At 40.6% G+C, this 21,648-nt stretch overlaps 1 protein-coding gene across 6 annotated transcripts in view; it reads left to right on the forward strand.

Moving 5' to 3' along the window:
- The first annotated feature begins 25 nt into the window (after positions 1-25).
- The window catches only part of CTPS2 (CTP synthase 2), a 68,209-nt gene continuing 46,586 nt past the window's right edge, over positions 26-21,648 (forward strand). For 4 of the 6 annotated variants that reach the window (XR_010612263.1, XM_065677389.1, XM_065677392.1 and 1 more), the window contains exons 1-13: positions 26-184; positions 2,898-3,103; positions 5,753-5,923; positions 6,203-6,303; positions 9,078-9,194; positions 10,635-10,718; positions 14,962-15,042; positions 16,262-16,413; positions 16,666-16,798; positions 17,528-17,616; positions 18,911-19,005; positions 19,836-19,898; positions 20,512-20,555. Coding sequence is in view for 5 of the 6 variants with exons in the window: in XM_065677389.1 (XP_065533461.1) it covers positions 2,938-3,103; positions 5,753-5,923; positions 6,203-6,303; positions 9,078-9,194; positions 10,635-10,718; positions 14,962-15,042; positions 16,262-16,413; positions 16,666-16,798; positions 17,528-17,616; positions 18,911-19,005; positions 19,836-19,898; positions 20,512-20,555 (1,296 nt within the window). In the remaining variant the exon portion in view is untranslated. Of the gene's footprint in view, positions 185-370; positions 532-2,897; positions 3,104-5,752; positions 5,924-6,202; positions 6,304-9,077; positions 9,195-10,634; positions 10,719-14,961; positions 15,043-16,261; positions 16,414-16,665; positions 16,799-17,527; positions 17,617-18,910; positions 19,006-19,835; positions 19,899-20,511; positions 20,556-21,648 lie in introns of those variants that run through there. The other 2 variants (XM_065677391.1, XM_065677390.1) reach the window with 2 other exon arrangements.

Raw genomic sequence — 21,648 nt, forward strand, 5'->3', positions numbered from 1 at the left:
GCCGCGTGTGTGTGGTGTGGAGGCGGGGCAATAGGCGGGGTGGTGGAGCCGGCTCGCGAGGCGGGGGCCGCGCCGCTGTTCCGCCCTGGGCTCTCGCTCCGCCGCCCTGCTGCCCGGCTCCTCTGGCCGCGGATGCCTTTCCCCGCCTTGACGGGGCTACTCTGCCGCGCGGGGCAGGACGGCGGTAAGGGCCGCTGTCGTGGCGTTTCGCTGTCCTCCGTGGGGAGGTGCTGCTTCTCCTCCGGGGGGTCGCTTGAGTTCGGCAGACCCTGGCGGTGATCCCGCGGTGGTTACCACGCAGCGGGCGCACCTCATCTTGGTGGGACAGCCATCCGCCTTTAAGACCGCAAAGGTGTCGCGGGGCGGCAAGTCGCAGTCCGGTGACATACGGTACCCTGGGAGGAGATTGCCACTCTCTTCCCCCTTTCTGCCGCGCGGCGCGGCCTCTGCTCAGCGGCAGTCCTCTGAGGGCCCTTCCCGCTCCGCACCTGGCCCCGAGGTAACGGCCACCCAGCGCTGACGCAGGGCAGGGTGAGAGCAGCCCCTCTGCCGGGGCCGGCCGCCGCCGGCTTTTCGCTGTGGCGCAGCAGATTTCGGGTGGAGCGCTCCCAAATTCCTGCTGAAGGCAGCAGGTTTCTGTTGATAGGGCTGAACAGAGTAAATCGTGTTCCTTTCTGGTTGTGCTTATTTCCCGTTCCCAACAAAATGACTTTTCCCAGTATTCGCTTTTTGCTTTCCCTCCCCTAACTCTGTTTCATTCTTCTTTTACAAGTAGCTTTCCGAACCACCTAGAATCCTTTGTTTCTATTGCAAATAAGCTGTTTCCTTAAGCTGCTGGAAAGTCGCTGTTCTTGCTAAAATCACAGCGGGCTGTTCACTGTGGTTCCTGTAAGCAAAGTAATAGGGCTTATGAGTTTTGAAGCAGCATGTGCTCGAGGTTTATATCTGTTGTCGAAATAACTTCTCCTCTTAAAATTCTAGGCTACTAAAATAAATTGAATACTAAAAGAGCAGGGGAAAGTTAATTCCTGATGAACCTTTTCTTCTCAGTATATGTTTGATGCATATGGTCTTTCTTTTGTCCATGTTAACAAGGAAACAATAATTTAGTAGTTCCTATTATCAAGAATGATGACATTGACGACAGGCACTGTTACATTCTTGAACTCTTAAGAGGAATCTCTCTTATTTGTCTTCAGTATAGTAAGAGGAAGACTTACAATGTTCATTCATTAGCTGTTGCTTACAGCCAGCAGCTGAAAACCATACTGTGTTGATTTATACTGAGTTCTGTTAGGTCACGTGTTTTTGCATGTTGCTTTGGATGAATTTGGTGCTTGAGTAAGGAAAGATTTTCTTGACTCTAGAATTTTTGCTCTGTGATGAGCCGTGCTGCCACTATGCAAAAATTATTGTACTGATCAGCCTCCACAGCTGCCTGAATGTAACATGAATGCGACTATGAATGAGATGCATCATCCTGTTTCAGATGGGGTGGAAAAATGGTGGCAAAATCTAGGCTTGTCTGAAAGCCAGATAAAGGAGGAGACCAGCAGGGAGAACATCATCAGGAGTTGGTGCGAACAGCAGATTATAGCAACAAGGAAGAAGAATTTCTAATTAGGATAGTAATTATCAGCATTTTTAGGGGGTGGTTTCTTCATCTTTTTCTTAATAGTTCTGGATGCTTTACCATTCATACTCCTACACGGTGCAAGGTGGCATAGATGTATTAGAATCTATTGCATTATTCTCATCCCAATCATATGATTTATCTAGTACGATATTTGAATCCCTTATTTCATTGTAAGTCTCTTCTAAAGAACCAAATTTTCAAGAGAGGAAGTTTCTGTACCTGAATAGCTGTTGTTGCCAATGCTGGTACTATTGCAGAGTGATGGGAAAAATGTTATTATATCTGACTGAGTCTTCACCACCTGTAATTGGCATTAACTGTTGGGTTTCTTTTTTTAGGATATGAGGTTTGTTGGGTATTCATAGTTCCCTCCTGCGAAGAATAATTTATTTCATGGTCTAGACCGGGAAACAGAGGCTCTGACAAGTTGGCCATTCTGAATGCATGATGAGTGTCATAGGCTTTTTTCTAAATGTGGAACTTAAAATGAGTAAAATGTTGTTTTCAAGAACAGCATTAACTGTTCCTCTACATTGCAGTCCACATATGCTAAGTGATTCTTTTAGTGTTTTTTCTCTCACAGTAGTTATGTGGAGAGGGAGAATGGGTAGGCTTGCGAAGGAAGGACTCTAGGGTGTTATAAATACAGATATTCTGTTCAGTTTTTCTTTCTTGGTCTCATGTTCTGTTGATCTGTAGGATACTGTAAGACTTCGGGTGAAACAGTTGATACACTATGAGTTGGAGGAGTGAAAGCTACTGGAAGTGGGGTGGGTGGTATAGCCCAATATTAATAAATTTTTGAAGCTACAGTCGCTTTTTAAGGGTAAAGCTACTGGATAGAGCATGTGAGTGTTATGGCTAATGTAGCAATGAGCTAAACTCTCAAAACGTGAAGTTATCAACTGCTTTAGAAAAAAAAATCAGGGTGAGATTTGTCTTGCCTGACATGTGGTTCTAAAGCTTAGCTGGCTTTTCCTGTCACAGGAGAGAGATATGGCAGATGAACTGTGTTTCTCTGGCACATCCATGGGGCAGTGTATCAAAATGGTGTCTGGTTTTCCATTGACTGTGGAGTGGATTTATGCTTATGGATTGGTCTGTAAGCTTGGAAAGATGAATCCTGCTCCCAGATTCCAAATTGGTGATTTTTGTTGTCTGTTTCCAAAGGTCATTTCAACCTAGATTCTTTGCATACTGAGACCGTGTTCTTTCCTAACATGAATTTGCATTTATCAGATGTATGTCTTTGTTATTTTAGATTTTCAGCTTGAGATCTGTGTACTTGTGCTGATTTTCTGATGAAGTACATCCTGGTAACTGGTGGTGTCATCTCAGGCATTGGCAAGGGAATCATTGCAAGCAGCATTGGCACCATATTGAAATCATGTGGTCTACGTGTCACTGCAATCAAGATTGATCCATACATAAACATAGATGCTGGAACCTTTTCACCGTATGAACATGGTATGGAGAGCAGTGCTGTTCTGTTTTGCATAAATATTTGTATTCTTAGTAGGGTGGTTTTTGTGGTGTCTTTAAAAAAACAACAGTAGTAGTTAGTCATTTTATAATCTATTTTGCAATGCAAATTCCTTCCTGGCTATGTGTTCTCAAGGGCATTGTCTGCTCTAAGTAAAGAGAGATTATTTGTTGAAGATACTTTTGGAAGTAGATGCTTCACTTCTATAAAATCCCATTTTGTTAGGAAAATCCTAGCTGTAGGCCTTGTTCAGTTCTTTTCAGTTCAACAGAATAGTGGTGTAAAACTTATTTGAAACTGAAGTAGTTAGCAGTTACTTATGAATGCTGTTATCTGGGTGTCAGTGCCTTCTAGTGTAAATGTCTTCATAGGAGTTAGATTAAGTTCTCATCTAAGTCCATAAGGATCTAGTCAAAACCATCAGTGAAGCTTATAGACTCAACTAATGGTACCATTAGTTTGTTTGGTTAGTTCTCTAAGCTACCTTGATTGTATTGACTACATTGCTGATGAGCAACAGGTCAGTCTGTCAACATTTGTAATGTTGGCTGTTCCTTCAGCAATCTGGCTTGTTACTTAGACACTTACTAAAAATTGTTTTTCAAAGTTCCAAAGTACCTTCAGCCAATTGACATTTCTAATTCTTTTTATTTGTTAGATTTTTTTCTGCCTACTTTTAGTCTAGTCCAAAAGTTTTGGAACCAGAGGTAAACATATATATCTCCTTAACTAAAAAAAAGACCACTTTGCTTTTTAAGTGGAAGAGCACAGCACATCAGACCTCTCCCAAAAAGCAAAATTTAACTAATTCAGTGGTCCTGCACTTTCAGAAGCATATCTGGTGCTACTTAGGCAGTTGCCTTTACCTTTGGTGGTAAGACTCCTGTGATGTCTTGAGTTTATGAGAATATACTCCTCCCCCAGATCAGGTACAGAGGAGAGGGGACATGAGGGCAAGTAATTCCCACATGATATTCCCCCCCATTCTGTTCACTTAAGAGTTTCTTAATGTTTGTGAAGAAACACCAGCTTTCTGGGTAGTAAGCAGAAATTCACTCATGCCAAAATGGCAAGCCTCTTTTGTTAACATTTTGGCAGAAATATGATTGAGTCACAGGATTTTAATTCAGTGATTTCTAGTTAAGAGTTTTTTTAGTGATATATTTTTTAGTTCTTCCAAGGCCTGCTTATGAGAAGTCTTGGTTCCACTCTGTGTCTATTGGCTTAAATGATAACTTAGTACGGAGAATGTAGTCAGTGCCTCCCAGGATCAGGCAGGAGTATTCCACCCTTTTGTAAGCACGGAATCATGGAATCATACAATAGTTATAGTTGGAAAGGACCTTAAGATCATCTACTTCCAACCCCCTGCCATGGCCAGGGACACCTCACACTAAACCATGTCACCCAAGGCTCTGTCCAACCTGGCCTTGAACACCACCAGGGGTGGAACATTCACAACTTCCTTGGGCAACCCATTCCAGTGCCTCACCACCCTCACAATAAAGAACTTCTTCCTTATATCCAATCTACACTTCGCATGTTTAAGTTTGAACCCGTTACCTCTTGTCCTGTCACTAGAGTCCCTAATGAAGAGTCCCTCCCAGCATCCTTGTAGGCTCCCTTCAGATAAGGGAAGGCTGCTATGAGGTTTCCATGCAGCCTTCTCTTCTGCAGGCTTTCTCAGCCTGTCTTCATACAGGAGGTGTTCCAGTCCACTTATCATCTTTGTGGCTTTTGTTAAACTGTCATTGGAGCATTGTGTCTTGGCAGGATATATATTTCTGTAGTCCACACTACCCTTTCAGGAGGACTCTTTTTCTCCTTGTGCACTGGTTCCATGATTTGTTTAACTATTAGTTTATTGAGTCATGGCAAAATATTTTGTTTTTTTTCTGAAGAGCTTTCCAGCCTTATGTCAAGATCTAGCAACTTTAGTTCCTTCAGAAGTTGATTAGATTCAGAATTTAGAGGCTCTTTAGAGGTCTACGAAAAATCTGAACCCAAAGGATATTTTTGTTAGATTTTTCAGGATTGGAACACTTGGTGTGGGTGTAGTGAACTAAATGTACAAGATGAAACAATTGAATAAGAAACAGTGGTCATGCTTGAAGAAGCGTTTATATTTAGCCTAACTTTCCTTCTGGTCCAAGCTATAATCATTAAAGTAGATTCAACCAACAAGAATTTACAGTGAAACACTTTGAACATGCATAATAATTTATGCTTATGAAAGCAGTGTTTGGCTCCCATGTGTAAATTGATGTTTTATTTGTTGCTGATTTATGATTCCTGGAGATTGTTTTCTTCCAGTCAGGGGTTGTAGTATGCTGTTGAAATGCTGCTTAAATATTTTAAGTCACTTAAATATTTTGGCAATATAATTTAAACTTATTTGCAAACTATATGTGACTGAGGGGTAGACTGTAAAAGTAAAGACTTAATGTCTAGGTCACACAGAATGACAAAGCAGATTGAGTTGCAGCATGTGCTTTATTGATATGTTGTTGTGATATGTCATTTTAAAAAATACTGAATAAATTTTAGGAGAAGTTTGTGGTGTTCCTGCTGAGTGTTTAATAGTTCCTTATTATTTTACTGCTTTTCTGTTGCTTTTCTCTTTCTTTTTTCAGGTGAAGTTTTTGTATTGAATGATGGTGGAGAAGTTGACTTAGATTTGGGAAATTATGAGAGATTTTTGGACATCAATCTCTATAAAGACAACAATATCACCACTGGAAAAATATATCAGCATGTCATTAATAAAGAAAGACATGGTGATTACCTGGGGAAAACTGTTCAAGGTGATATTCTTAATTCTGTGGGATACTTGTCCATTCAGTCTTCGCTGAAGTGATTAGCTAGAACAAGCTATTCCTTGCTGCATCACTTTATTCCTTTCTCTTTTCTAAGAGTTTTGGGCATATTCCTATAATGTTTGGCTTCTGGGCTCAAGAAAAAGAGAAATAGAAAAAGAAACTAGTAGTTTCCTTTTGATTTTTTGCTCATTTTCCCGCTTTGCATGCAAAACCTGGTATGTAGGTCTCAAGATATGCTTGCTTGCTTTGTTTTTTTTCTTGTAGTTGTTCCACACATCACCGATGCAGTTCAGGAATGGGTAATGAATCAGGCAAAAGTTCCAGTGGACGATGACAGAAAAGAACCACAAATCTGTGTAATTGAGGCAAGTATAGAATCTTTTAGGGTATATATTCACAATGAAAACAAACAACTAGCTTGCTTTCTCCTTGCTACTTACTGTAAAAAGGTCAGACTGAAGTTTTATGAAGAGCAGCAATGCAATGGCACATTATTTCAGGAAGGGGAAAATGGAAGACCCAGGGAATTACAGACCAGTCAGTCTCACCTCTGTGCCTGGCAAAATCTTGGAGCACATTCTCCTGGAAGGCATGCTAAGGCACATGAAAGACAACAAGGTGCTTGGTGACAGCCAGCATGGCTTCACTAAGGGGAAATCCTGCCTGACCAATTTGGTAGCCTTCTATGATGGGGCTACAGAACTGATGGACAGGGGTAGAGCAGTTGATGTCATCTACCTGGACTTGTGCAAAGCGTTTGACACTGTCCCACACGACATCCTTCTCTCTGAATTGGAGAGATATCAATTTGATGGATGGACCACTCGGTGGATAAAGAACTGGCTGGATGGCCGCACACAAAGACTCGTGGTCAATGGCTCAATGTCCGGCTGGAGACCAGTAACGAGTGGTGTCCCTCAGGGATCGGTGTTGGGACCGGTCTTGTTTAACATCTTCATCGCTGACATGGACAGTGGGATTGAGTGCACCCTCAGCAAGTTTGCCGATGACACCAAGCTGTGTGGTTTGGTTGGTACGCTGGAGGGAAGGGATGCCATCCAGAGGGACCTCCACACGCTTGTGAGGTGGGCTGATGCCAACCTTATGAAGTTCAACCATGACAAGTGCAAGGTCCTACACCTGGGTCAGAGCAATCCGAGGCACAGAGATTCAGAGCAGCCCTGTGGAGAAGGACTTGGGGGTGTTGGTCGATGAGAAAATGAACATGAGCTGGCTTCTGTGTGCACTCACAGCCCAGAAAGCCAAATGTGTCCTGGGCCTGCATCAAAAAGAGCGTGACCAGCAGGTCGAAGGAGGTGATCCTGCCCCTCTACTCTGCTCTTGTGAGACCTCACCTGGAGTATTGTGCGCAGTTCTGATGTCCTCAGCATCAAAAGGACATGGAAGTGTTGGAACAAGTCCAGAGGAGGGCCACGAGGATGATAAGGGGGCTGGAGCACGTCCTGTATGAAGATAGGCTGAGAAAGTTGGGGCTGTTCAGCCTGGAGAAGAGAAGGGTGCATGGAGACCTCATAGCAGCCTTCCAGTATCTGAAGCGGGGCCTATAGGGATGCTGGGGAGGGGCTCTTCCTTAGGGTCTGTAGTGACAGGACAAGGGGTAATGGGTTAAAACTGAAACAGGGGAAGTTCAGATTGGATGTAAGGAGGAAATTCTTTCCTGTGACAGTGGTGAGGCAGTGGAATGGGTTGCCAAGGGAGGCTGTGAATGCTCCATCCCTGGCGGTGTTCAAGGCCGGATTTGACAAAGCCTTGGGTGAGATGGTTTAGTGTGAGGTGTCCCTGCCCATGGCAGTGGGGTTGGAGCTAGATGATCTTGAGGTCCTTTCCAACCCTAACTATTTTATGATTCTATGATTCTATATTTTCTTTGGTTTGTTCTGAAAATGACAGGTATGGTTTTTATCCCTACAGCTTCTGTTTACTTGACTAAATCCCTTCTAGAACACTGCTGAAACTAAGCTGCTAAGTTTTCCCTTTGCAAAACCGTGAAGGAGTTAGGCTGAGTATGTGTGTCATGTACAAATGCAGTCTGAAGTTTTTCTGCTACTGAACACAAATGTGCAATTCTATCAAAGGCCACTTGATGGCACAGAACCATCATTATGAAATAGGAATACTTCATAAGACATAAGTGCTAAACACTGCTTTATTCAGTGCTTAGTCTACTTTATCTCTTTGTATCTTTGAAAGACATCCAATTTTTGTCTTTAAAACAGGGACTTTGTATTGGGTATTGGTTTGGTAATATTGAAAGTCTTGTATAAAATGTCAAGTATTACTTCATGTTGTCCATATGGCAGTTATTGATGTTGGAAAGTTATGATAATACTGCTAAATGCCTGTATTTTGTTGGTCACAACTGTTCATTAATGTGACAGACAGGAAACTAAAGGGTTTTTGTGTCTCTCGCCTATGCAGTTAGTTGCATGCCATCCAAAGCAGCACATGTAAGCACAATCATTGCAAAGCCTGTTAGAGAGAAAAAAACCCAAAACCAACCAAAACTAAAACTTGAAGTAAAACCCAACACCAGTCATTGGGTTTCTCCTTAATGTGTGTAAACTCTTTAAAAGCACATATTCGGAGTAGCTGTCAAGAAATCAAGACTTTAGTTTGAAATAGTTGTGGTTGATACTCTCAGCATCTGCTCACTGTCAGCCCACACAGTTGACCTGGCTCATTGGACAGGTAGAACTGCCAGAGATTGCCAGGAGCCTGGGGTACAATGCAGGTGACTCCTGTAGAGGGAGATGTTGCTTTGCTTCTGCCTTATTTGGAAGCTTTTATCGTTCATTGTTGATTACTTGTTTACCACTTCCAAGGCATCGTCAAAGCATGTATGATTCAGTAGCACCACTCATCTTCCCAGGGGAAGCTTATGTGTTTGATGTAAAGTGAATTTAAAAAAACTTGAAAATTGTTATGTTTTCCACAGGGAACAAATACGCAGAATAGATCAAGGCTCTTTGCAGAGTGTGCCTGCGAGTTTCAATTGTCTTTTTTTTTTAATTATTTTTTTTTATTAAAGGTAAATATTTCAGAAAACTGGGTAGAGGTAGATTTTTGGTTGGTTTGTTTTTGCTTTCTGACGCTGACATATCTAAGCTATCTTTTTCAGCTTGGTGGAACTATTGGAGATATTGAAGGAATGCCATTCATTGAAGCATTTCGACAGTTTCAGTTCAAAGCAAAAAAAGAGAACTTCTGTAATATCCATGTTAGTCTAGTACCACAGGTAAGTTATTAAAATTGATAAAATAGATTTTAATGTGTATTGGGCTTCGTATTTATTTACTTTTTCCATTAACCCTTTCATGGTTGAGGGTTTTAGAGATGCAAATATGAAACCCAGTCACACTGAAGTAAATAAAGGCTTTGCTGTTTACTTTATTGATATGAGAATCAGTTTTAGTATTCTGAGTTACTGAAAACCCTTGTTATCAACACTGATTTATCTAGAAGGCTAAATGTAGTTGTACTTCACACGAGAAGGCGCCGGTACATGATGAACCCAGTAAGAAAGGCCATGAAAATCCCTAAGGTATCATTTAAAATCTATTTGTTAGAGCTAACACTATACGGAAAGGATGGTATAAATGACTTTATGTCCCTTTAGGTGGTGGGAGCCCCAGGCTGTGTAGCATTGAATGACCCTGCTGTGCAGTGTGCTGGGCAGACCACATCCGTAGAAGAGGTTCTCCCCTTTTAGTCATTTGGACTAATAGAGAATTTCATTACAAGGAAACAACTGTAGCATCTTTATTGTAAACAGAAAGGATGTTTGATAGAACAAACATCCTTTCTGGAGAACTTCTTGCTGCGTTCCTAGATAAAGGGAAGGCCACGCAGGTAATGGGATTGCAGATCTTGAGTGGGAGCTGCCTGCTGGCTCCTCTGTTACAAGAGCTGGCTGAGTTTGTCCTGCAGCCAGGGGTTTTGCGCAGCGCAGTGGGCCTCTGTAAGGGAACTCACGTGTGGATCACGAACTCCTTGGTGTACAATGGTCTTCTCATCAAGGCCGCTGCAACTTTTTGTGCAGGGCTAAAAGTATATTTCTATTCTAAACATTCTATTCTAAATTTTACTTCACAAATATATTTTCTTATTAAGAGATAAGTATTCACTGGGGAGATTTTGATAAGCAAATACTGGTAATGATGATATGATTGCACCTAGTGTGGATACAGAGAGAATTATTAGCCACCACAGCTTTGGATTGGAGGATTGGTCAGCTGCTGGTAGGATTGATTCTGCGTATTTGAAAATAGAATTACTTACTACCTCTGCTAATTTCCAAGAACAGTTACTGAAGGCCGTGTGCTGTGTTGGGCATTCTCTGTTTATTAGCAAAATCCAACTTTTGGAATATTCCTTTTCTATCACCTGAGTCACTTGCACTGAAACTGTTTCTCTGAAAAAAAAACCCAAAAACAATCCAAAACCAAAATCACAAACAAAACCAAACAAAAAACCCCCAAATAAACATGACCTGAACTAGGGCCTTGTGGTTTCTTCACAGAATTCCTTATAGAACAGTGATGCCATCTCTGTTTCTGCCATGTTGTGGCTCTGTTTGGATATGTTTACTTCCTTCAGGTATTATTATTTGCAATGGTTTTTTTCTTTTCACCTGTGACTGCTTTGCTATCTGAGCTTTCAAAATATGTCTTTCCAGCCTAATGCCACTGGTGAACAGAAGACAAAACCAACACAGAACAGTGTTCGAGCACTGAGGGGTCTAGGCTTGTCTCCAGATCTGGTGAGTCAATAAATGCAGATTTTCATTTACAGGTCATCCAGAAGTGTCCTTGTGTAACCTGTCTTCAAAGTATAAGCCTTAGTGTCCCTTGAAAGAAAAGAACTTTAGAAGAAATAGAAAATACATGCTTCACTGCTTCACTAAGGCTGCAGTACTGGAAGGTCACAGTAAGGTCTCTACAGAGCCTTCTCTTCTTCAGGTCTAACAAGCACAACTCAGCCTTTCCTCACAGGAGAGGTGCTCCAGCCCTCTGATGACTTCTGTTGCCTCCTCTGGGCTCGCTGTAATAGCTCCATGTCTTCATTCCTGTGCTCAGGGCTCCAGAACTAGACACAGTATTCTGGGTGAGGTCTCACCAGAGTGGAGTAGAGGGGTAGAATCGCTCCCTTGACATGCTGCTTACACTTCTTTTAGTGCAGCCCAACATATTGCAGCTTTCTGGGCTGCAAGTGCACACTGCCATATCATGTTGAGCCTCTCATCCACCACTACCCCCAAATGCTTCTCAGCAAGGCTGCTCTCAGTCCCTTCTTGCACCACATACTATACTGAACCTAAAGCCAGCAAGTTACACCTCATGCTAGTTGGCAGATGATCAAAAGCCCAGCTCCTTCCGTTCTTTCTCCCCAATGCTTTAGTTAATGAGTATGTGGTTATTCACTGGATGCAGTTTTTGCCTCCCTGGTACTTTTCCTTGGGAGCAGAGAGGAAACACAATTAGAACAAGTCTAGAGGAGTGCCACGAGGATGATCAGGGGACTGGAGCACCTCCCGTATGAAGACAGGCTGAGGAAGTTGGGGCTGTTCAGCCTGGAGAAGAGAAGGCTGCGTGGGGACCTAATAGCAGCCTTCAGTATCTGAAGGGGGCCTATAGGGATGCTGGGGAGGGACTCAGTCAGGGACTGTAGTGACAGGACAAGGGGTAACGGGTTAAAACTTAAACAGGGGAAGTTTAAATTGGATATAAGGAGGAAATTCTTTCCTGTTGGGGTGGTGAGACACTGGAATTGGTTGCCCAGGGAGGTTGTGAGTGCTCCATCCCTGGTGGTGTTCAAGGCCAGGTTGGATGTAGCCTTGTGTGGGATGGTTTAGTGTGAGGTGTCCCTGCCCATGGCAGGGGGGTTGGAACTAGATGATCTTGAGGTCCTTTCCAACCCTAACTGTTCTATGATTCTATAATGCAGCTCCTTGTTGTTATACGTGTCTGACACTGATGTTAATCTGCTTGGTCAAGTGCTGATAGCAGTGAAGCCAGGGCAGCACAGCTTTAAATGCCAGTAAAACCTCAGTTCAGACTTACGCTCCTGTCTTCCTGAGCTGCAGCTGGTACTGCTGAAGACACACTCTATTTCTAGGTCTGATTGAGAAACAGAAAAGGACAATTTGGCTCTTTTGTGTGAGGCTATTACATCAAAGAATATTTTTCTTACTTGATTCTGGAAGTTGTTGAGCCTTTTCCGTTTCCATAAAGTCCGCTGAGAGAAAAAGCTTCCTAGCCCTTCTGTCATGGTTTAAGCCCAGTTGGCAACTCAGCCACTCCCCCCCTTCCTTCCCCCACTCCCGGAGGCATGGGGAGGAGAATCGAAAGAATGTAACTTCCCATGGGTTGAGATAAGAACAGTCCAGTAACTAAGGTATAGCACAAACCGCTGCTGCTACTACCAATGATAATGATAAGAGAAGAAACAAAGGAACAAAATACAACCACTCACCACCCACCAACTGATACCCAGCCCAACTGAGCAGTGATCTAGCCCCTTCTGGGCAACTGCCCCCAGTTCTACATCCTGGGCATGATGTGCTGTGTTATGGAATACCTCTTTGGCTAGTTTTGGTCAGGTGTCCTGTCTCTGCTTCCTCCTGGCTTCCCCTCCTCCCTGGCAGAGCATGAGACTCACAAAGTCCTTGGTCAGAGTAAACATTACGGAGCACCAACTAAAAACATTGGTGTTATCAGTGCTGTTCCCAGGCTGAAAGTCAAAACCACAGCACTGCACCAATTACTAAGAAAGAGAAAAATGCTACTGCTGAACCCAGGACACCTTCTCAGAAATGAAGGAGGAGTGAGAATGGTCACTGGTTCTATATATTTGTATCTTCAAAGAAGAAAACTTAAAAGAATAGTCACTCAATTACATTTTGTGCTATGTTTTAGTTTTTCTTTTATTTTTTAATTCTTGCATTTCAGGTTTATCAAAAAAGCATGCTTATAACTACAATATAAGTAGGATATGTGTATATACAATATATCCTACAATGTGTACATACAATATATCCTAGGCTTATATAGGCTTTATAAGTAGGATATGTGAAAAGGATGTCTTGTGTAGCTTCAGATTGTTATGACGTGGCAACTGTAATCAGCTTGTGTAGTGCAGTGCTGCTCTATGTTCCAAGCTTCAGGCCCTAAATTTCAAAATTCCTTTTCAGGTGCTAACTGCATATGGAAAGTTGCCTGTGATTTTTAAAGCCTTTAAGATAATTGCCAGTGCCTGACTTCCTCACTCCCCTTCAGATTAATTTTGAAAAGCCTGCTAAATGTGTGTAATAAAAGAAAAACAGGCTGATCTAGTCACTTTATCTCATCTTCAGTCTTTGCCTGAGGCTTCTGGTGACCACTAAAGCACTGAGAGATTAAACTCTGAGCACAGCTTTTTGGCGCTGCTATAAAGTTGCTTGGGCACTGCTTCAAGAAAATCTTTAAATGGTTGCTGTCTTGAGCAGGGGCCCAAGGCCAAGACAGCGCATGGGAAAGTTCTTAGAACAGCAGGCAGGAGGTCTTCCTTCATAATCTGTGCTGCCAGGCTGCCTGGTCTATACTTGGCTAGACCTGTTCTTAGTACCTGCTGCCTTCTTGTTTGGGCCCAGGCTTCCCTGAGGTGGCATGCTGGGCCAGCCTTAGCTGTGCATGTACAGGAGCCTTTCTGTTCTCCGTGGGGTGTTCTAAACGCTTAATGAAAACTGCTGTATCCACAGATACTGTGGACACTGTAACAGTGTTTTGAAGACTGATTATACACTTGTCAGTGCTGCCCTATTCAACTGGATTGTCACGCATCTTTGTTTCTTTGAGATCTGTCTCTGCCACTGTAACCAATTTTCTGTGACTGTGTTAACTTTAAATTTGTCTCAGCAAGATGGTTGATAGATTTCAAAGTGGATTTAATAATATGCCCATATTATCAATTATATATTACTACTGTTTGAAGAATTATATTTTCAAACTATGCAGTTTTTAAGTATAAGTTGTGCTTAATTGAATAGAATGTACAAATTGTTTCATAATTATTTTATGATTACTAAAATGTGCGCTGGTTTTCCCCTATACTTGCCATTGGTTTTCTGTTTCTGGAATTTCTTGCAAGGGTAGGGGAAATTAATTAGACTTTGTCAGTATTAGTGTAACTAAGCTGCATTCTGGCAAGGCTATCTGAGGTCCACTACAAGTTTGTGAACAAAAAAGGGCTTAATGCACTAAGTAGTTGCATTGGCTGGAAAGATGGGGAAAATAATGAATGAATCAGGATCATCCTACTTTCTGTTGCACTTTTAGGATTCAAAATAGCTTCATGTAGTAGACTGAGTAATCAATAAGCACACTGATAGAGCAGTTCTGCATTTGCCTGAAGTTACATAATGCAAAATAACACCTTCCAACAAACACTAAATCACATGTTTGTTTATTGGTAAAAATTGCCAATATTTTCTAAAATTCTTCAGCAGAATAGTGACACCAGGAACACCCTACCCCCCAAAAAAAATTATGAAATAGTTTTCTCATCTTCAGCCTGCTTTTCTTTATGATATACAAATTAAAAACTACAAAAAGGTGCTGAAGTACTGAAATACTGGAAAACATGCATGTAAGCTAAGTATTATTGCTTAAAATTTATCTGTTCTTTTGAGTCATCATATTATTTGTACTTGTAGAGCTGCTAGACTTTAGGTAGAGAGTATTACAACAGTAATACAAGATGGGAGAACATGAGGAAGCAGTACTACAGGGAATACCAAAGATTAATAAAAGTGGGTCAGTATGTGCAGGTGACTCATTTACTTCTGCCTTGCTAGCAGATATTGGTAAGCTATGGTATGTTGTGGAACTCAAAAAGAGAAGAAGAGTTAAAAAAGGCACATGAATTTGTTCTGTGCTTCCAAAGGAGTTAATTTCTCCATGAGCAGTATTGAGTATTCTGTTGGTTTGCCTAGTAAATGCTCAAGTCTTTTCCTTCTGTTATGACAGATCGTCTGTAGAAGTGCAAAACCTATAGAAATGGCAGTGAAGGAAAAGATTTCCATGTTTTGCCATGTGGAGCCTGAGCAGGTCAGTACTTTAATGTTTTATTCATCATTGTTTAAATATGTGTGAAAGCATCAAAATATTTCTGTGCATTCCTGTTTTCAACTTCAGACTGATTCTAGATGATCTTAAAGTCCTTTGCAACCTATTCTATGATTAATATGTAATTGCTTACAATTTTTTTCTTGCTGTTATATACTCTATGACACTTTAAAAGTATTGGGAGTTTATATTTTAGATTCTATGTCGAATAGTCATTAACAATTTAAGTGGATGTTAAGTGAAAAGTTAATAAAAGGAATAGATTTTGAGCACAAGGCTATTCCTATACATAGTTGTGAAAACTGTGCACTTCTGAAGCTGTGGTTGGTTATTGTCCTTATATCATCTCAGGTGGTTATAATAATGGATGAACAAAGTGTGGGTAAAGCTAGGGCATTGCTTATATCCATAGATCATCACAGACACATGAAGTATCTTACTGTGATAATATTTAATAGGCTGTTCATGCCCTTTAACATGCTTGGAACATCTCTGTGTAGTTCTGTATATTTTTTTATAATTAATGTGTGATTTTTACCTTACTAGTTTGTGATTAATTGCTATTTGAATACTAATTCTGATAAATGCTCCTTAATATTTATGCGAGTGCATAATATGCATTTTACTCTTCAATGTAATGGATAATATGAAAGGGATAACAGATGCCAACAGTTACGCTTTGTTTCAAATATGTGTCCATGTTGCCTGTCTTTCTGCAGGTGTGTAAGAAAAACCTTTTTATAGTGAGATTCCAGATGAGCATGTAGAGGGCAGTGGGCTATTACTTCCGCCGCTACTCTTGCTTCCATCTTAATATCTGTAGAAGATAGCATCCTTGAGCTCGCTTCTGGAAATCCTTCAGAAATACCTTTGTGGTTCCTCTCCACCCAGAGACAGACAGATTGAAGTTCAATCAAACAACAATGCTGTGTGCTTTCCTGTCTGTATCAGGCTGTGTGTAATCATGCACACAGTTAGATTCCAGCTGCAGTTACATGACTGGACTAAGAGTCCAGTGTGACCCTGAACTTCCCTGAAGAGTTCCCTGGTAGGGAGGGTGCTGTCTTCATGGCAGTATTTTGTTTCTAAATTTCTGTCTGTTAGGGTAGAAGCTCAGCATGTAGTATACAAAACTGTAGAATGTTATATTTCCTATGAAAAATTATTAGCTAAGTCTCTTATGTTACCCTTTCTTTGTTAGGTGATATTTGTCCATGATGTATCTTCCACTTACCGAGTACCAATCCTACTGGAGGAGCAAGGCATCATTAAGTATTTTAAACAGAGGTTAAATTTGCCTATTGATGACCATCCAAGTGAACTTCTAATGAGATGGAAGAAAATGGCTGACAGGTATCCTAATTGCTGCTGCTTTTTCTAGAAGTATTTTAATGCACGTTGGGATTGTAGGTCCTGTGAAGTCACCAAACTCGATGGGGGACAGTAGCATGTGGCTGATCAACAGCTGTGAATGGTCTGGGTTTAAAAACTGTCCGTTTTGAGATTTTTATTTGATGATTTGTGAAGTTGAAGGAAAAGCAAACATTGTTAGAATATTTTCTTTGTGAAAATCAGTCTAATAACCAAAAAACTTGTTTTTGTCAGATATGAAAGGTTGCTGAAGGTATGTTCCATAGCTCTCGTTGGCAAGTACACAAAACTAAGTGATTGCTATGCATCTGTTTTCAAGGCTCTGGAGCACTCCGCACTGGCAATTAATCACAAACTGGATTTAATGGTGAGGATATTTTTGGATTTTTCTTTCAGGGATGCTTTGAATATACTCTACTATATTATGCTATACATCATGGGAGGCAGTTTTAATTCATGTGGAAATTAGAAGATGCATCATGCAGATAAATACTAACTGGCCAAACATCCCATTTTTTCAAGAAGTGTGTACGGATTTAGTAATTTTATTTGGATCTAAACATACTTGAAAAGAATAATGCAGTACCCAAAAATGGATCTGATGAAAAAGCAGGGTTTACCTACACATTTCTATTTACACCAGAGGTAGGTTTTGCTCACGAGACTGCTTATCATGTTAGTAAGATTAGCTTAAAGGCAGAAGAAAACAGGTAAGCTGAAAGCAGTTTAGTTTGTTTTTAAAATCCAGTGCCAGAAGCTGTTGCTCTTTATTTCGTTTAATATTCTGAGAGCTATCAGTTTTATTTTTAGCAGGATTCTGATATCAGAATTGGGCCATAAACTTAGTAATTCCTCAAATACAGAACTATTTAGGGATGTAGTTTTCCCCTTATTAATAAGAACGGAAAGTTGAACTACATGCAGGAAAGGTTCACCACCTTTCTTGCTGGTAGAATTACCATTTTCCATTGCTGAGTTTGTTCCAGAGATGGCAAGCCTGGAAATTCACTTGAAACTATTAGGTTGTCTTAATGCCATTAAAAAGTTGCTTTCAGTGGAAGAAAAACCTGTTTTATTGCATGGGTTTTTTTGTTAGTACATAGATTCAACAGAACTTGAGCGTTCTACAGAAGCGGAGAACTCGGTGAAATATCACCAGGCATGGCACAAACTGTGCAAGGCAGAGTAAGTAGTATCGGGTATTCTGTATCCCAAATGCAAACAATGATACTTATTTTATGTGATGAAAAATGCTTCAGTAAATAAGTTTCAGTGCATCCAAACTTCGTTTACTTACATAAAGTGATAGATGTGTATGGTTAGTGACAAGCTTCAGACATAGCGAATTATAGTATCAACCTTAGTATCTACTTTTAATCTCTTTAGAGAAGTTGCAGTTGTTTGTGTTTTTTTTTTTTTCTATTCTTTGTTTTTGATAGCTAGATTTTCTTTGCAGGTGAATTGCCACAGATTTGCCTTTGTCAACATGCATCATAGTGAAAGGTAGTTAGATAAAATCTTAGTAAATGCTGGTAACACTCTTCAAACATAGAATCATAGAATAGTTAGGGTTGGAAAGGACTTCAGTTCCAACACCCCTGCCATGGGCAGGGACACCTCATGCTAAACCATGTCACCCAAGGCTCTGTCCAGCCTGGCCTTGAACACCGCCAGGGATGGAGCATTCACAACTTCCCTGGCCAGCCCATTCCAGTGCCTCACCACCCTAACAGTAAAGAATTTCTTCCTTATATCCAGTCTAAACTTCCCCTGTTTAAGTTTTAACCCATTACCCCTTGTCCTGTCACTACAGGCCCTAATGAAGAGTCCCTCCCCAGCATCCCTGTAGCCCCCCTTCAGGTACTGGAAGGCTGCTATGAGGTCTCCATGCAGCCTTCTCTTCTCCAGGCTGAACAGCCCCAACTTTCTCAGCCCGTCTTCATACGGGAGGTGCTCCAGTCCCCTGATTATCCTTGTAACCCTCCTCTGGAGTTGTCCCAACAGTGCCATGTCCTTTTTATGTTGAGGACACTAGAACTGCACACAATACTCCAGGTGAGGTCTCACAAGAGCAGAGTAGAGGGGCAGGGCATCTGTTAAGAATCATTGCCAGGATTTCAGTTTGCTTTGTTTGTTGTCAAAGTGCATTTAATTTCTTCAGTATTATTTAGTAGACATTAAGTGTTAGTGTTAAGATAGAGTAGTGAAAATGTAGCAAGTTTATTTAAACAATAGGTATTTAAGCAGTGGGAGTTTCCTTGTGACGCATGAGGCTGGTCAGATGAGAATTGGGGTGGGTAGATGAGACAAATCTCCAGACTGAGAGTTAAATTCTGTGTATTCTGAATGGTCATATAAAACATGCCTTTTGTGCCTCGTGCTTATTACGGTACAATTTCAAAAGTCTTCAATTTGTATGGACTTCCTTTGCTGGCTGGATTCTACATGTTGGTTGCTGTATATGTTGGTGTCATTACAGTGGCATTCTGGTCCCAGGAGGGTTTGGAATTAGGGGAACAGAAGGCAAACTTCAGGCTATTTCCTGGGCAAGAACAAAGAAAAAACCCTTTCTTGGTAAGATCATTAAGAGTTAGAAATTGTTGTGTTATGGGACTGTATAGCAAGCTAATTGATTTGATTAAAAACCAAAACAACAATACACACCCTGCGGAAGGATCCTGTCTTAGGCAGTGTGTGTGCTGTTGTGAATATTTGCCTTGTAGGTAATGCCCAAGGTTATAGTCATGTACTACGTTCGCTATATAAAGGAAGCAAGGAAAAGACTGTCCCTGTTTCAGAGGTTTTATTTGCTATATTCACATTTATGTGGAGAGTCTTTATGTCTCGTAATTAAATCAGGATCATTATAGATACTAATCAGCATGCAGAAAACCTAGGTGTCTTTGGACACATTTGCTATATTAAATCATTTTTCTTGCTTTATGGTATGTTTTATTATAGTAAAGTCTAAAGATGCCACCTAGCCTATAAGCTAAGTGCTGTTTGTGTAAGTGCCTCTGAAGCTTTGGTCCCTTCTCCACATTTCTTACACTTTTAAAGTGACTACTTGGACTAGTTGCCAAAGCAAAATTCGTATCTGGATATACCCAGGCTTTCAGCTTCCGTGTGTCTTTAAAGTAATTACTGGTAAAATAGATGGGAGGAAAAAAAAAGTGTTTGAAAAGGCTTAAAGCACTTAATTGTGTCACATTTATTTATCAGTGTGCCAAATTTAAAGAGTTTTTTGCATTGAGCAGTTGTTTTTGTTTTAGCTTGTTGTTAAGTCTGTGTATATACACTGGGTACCAAGATTTCTAAGCAGTCAACTTTAAGCCAGAATAGCAAATACTTTCAGTCCTGCTCTTTGTCCTGTTAAATTCTGGGGGTTTTGTTTCCTCTTCTAGGAGTTTGCCTGGGAATGCAGTTAGCAGTTGTGGAATTTGCAAGAAACTGTTTGAATTGGGAAGGTGAGCTCAGTATGCTAGTGTGAATATGATTTGCTTAGAAGAAATTTTAGTCTGTATGTGAAGTGTATATTTATTATTAGAACTATTGTATAGATCATTAGGTACTTAGCTCTTCAGCATGATCATTTTCAGTTCAGCACTCTGTGCTAACTTTCTGTACAAGGGGATAGGAACTCTTACGCAGATTGCTTGAAACCTGCTTCTTGATCTAGCAAGTGTAAGAGAAAGTGTGCTCATAGTTTACCTCTGTAGTCTCTTTCTGGAGTGTTCAGATGGTGAAGAGTAAAAGTGAGAAGTGTTTTTCTCACTTGCTTTCATCAGTTTGAGTAGTCAAACCATAGCTATTGCAGTAGAAGTATGAAGAGATTTAGCTCACCAAATAAGTTCTGCAACTGACAGCTGGGAGGAAAAAGTTATGGGAAGTAGGAAAGGCAATGTGTATGACTGAGGTCATATGCTTCCTGTGATTGCTCAAAAGTGGTGCAGTGTGTGTTTAAACATGTAAGATTGTAGCTTAAATGCAGACAATGAAATGCCGCAGAACTGTTTTGGTGCATTTGTATTGCATGTATAACAATGGAAATGTACTGTGTTTGTTTTGAATGTGTTTCAGATGCTAATTCTACAGAATTTGACCCAGACACAAAAAACCCTGTTGTAAGTACTGATTTTTTTTTCTGCATTAGTTTTGTGAACATGTATCTTTTGTTAAAAAGGGAGTTAGCTCTGTGCAAGATCTATCTATATTGTTACATAGTAGCACATGGAAAGGCATCTGTTATCTCTATTCAATATTGTTTAAAAGGGTATTTTCTTTTAATAGTGCCTTGCCTGGTGTGTGATTTGTCTTAGCTTTATATCTTGTAATTTTTCTAATAGTTTTCTTGCCTGTAGACTGATGCTGGGAGTAGACAATAATGATTAGGTTGGCTTTACTAGAGAATAAAATATGAACAGAAGCTGGAAAGTGTAGCACAAAGCTATTATCAAGGTAGAAATTTATATAGAAAGATAAGGATTGTATGAAAAGCTGTTGAAAAATTCTTGTATTTCCTTTGTATAAACAGTATAAATAACCACTACACTCCTTCTCCCTTAAGAATCTCACAGTCTTCCTTTTGAGAAAAATTTCAGTACTGTAGATATGACAGGGCTGAATCTTATGCCAGTGGTAGAATCTTTTTTTTTTTTTCTTTCCTAGGTATCTACTAGCTCAGGAGATTATGGTGTCACAAGGTCATAGTAGTAAAACTTAAAAGTGGTCAGTAAGATAGGGTTTTTAAAAAAATGCAAATGAACAGAAATACAGATGAAAAGTAAAGTAGCTTCTTAGTGTCCGATGTAAACATCTGTTTTAGCGATAACTTATAAAGACCTACTGTTCCTGTGTCAGTTTCCCTCAAAAGAGTTTTGTTGGGATTTGTAGTTAAAATTATATAATTTTTTTTTTTTCCCCACAGCTGCTTAGTCTGGAACATGCAAATAGGAGTTTTTAAAAGCACTTGACCTGCTTTTTCAAGGTTGTTTATATGCTATATGTGTCATGTTTTAGAGTGTCGTGGTTTAAGCCCAGCTGGTAACTCGGAACCACACAGTCGCTCGCTCGCTCTCCCCCTTCTTCCTCCTGCTGATGGGGAGGAAAATCAAAAGAATGTAACTCCCATGGGTTGAGATAAAAGCAGTCTGGTAACTAAGGTATAACACAAACCACTACTGCTACGATCAGTAATTATAAGGGAAATAACAAGGG

Source organism: Lathamus discolor, chromosome 4, assembly GCF_037157495.1.
Source record: "Lathamus discolor isolate bLatDis1 chromosome 4, bLatDis1.hap1, whole genome shotgun sequence".
NCBI classification, from domain to species: Eukaryota; Metazoa; Chordata; class Aves; order Psittaciformes; family Psittacidae; genus Lathamus; species Lathamus discolor.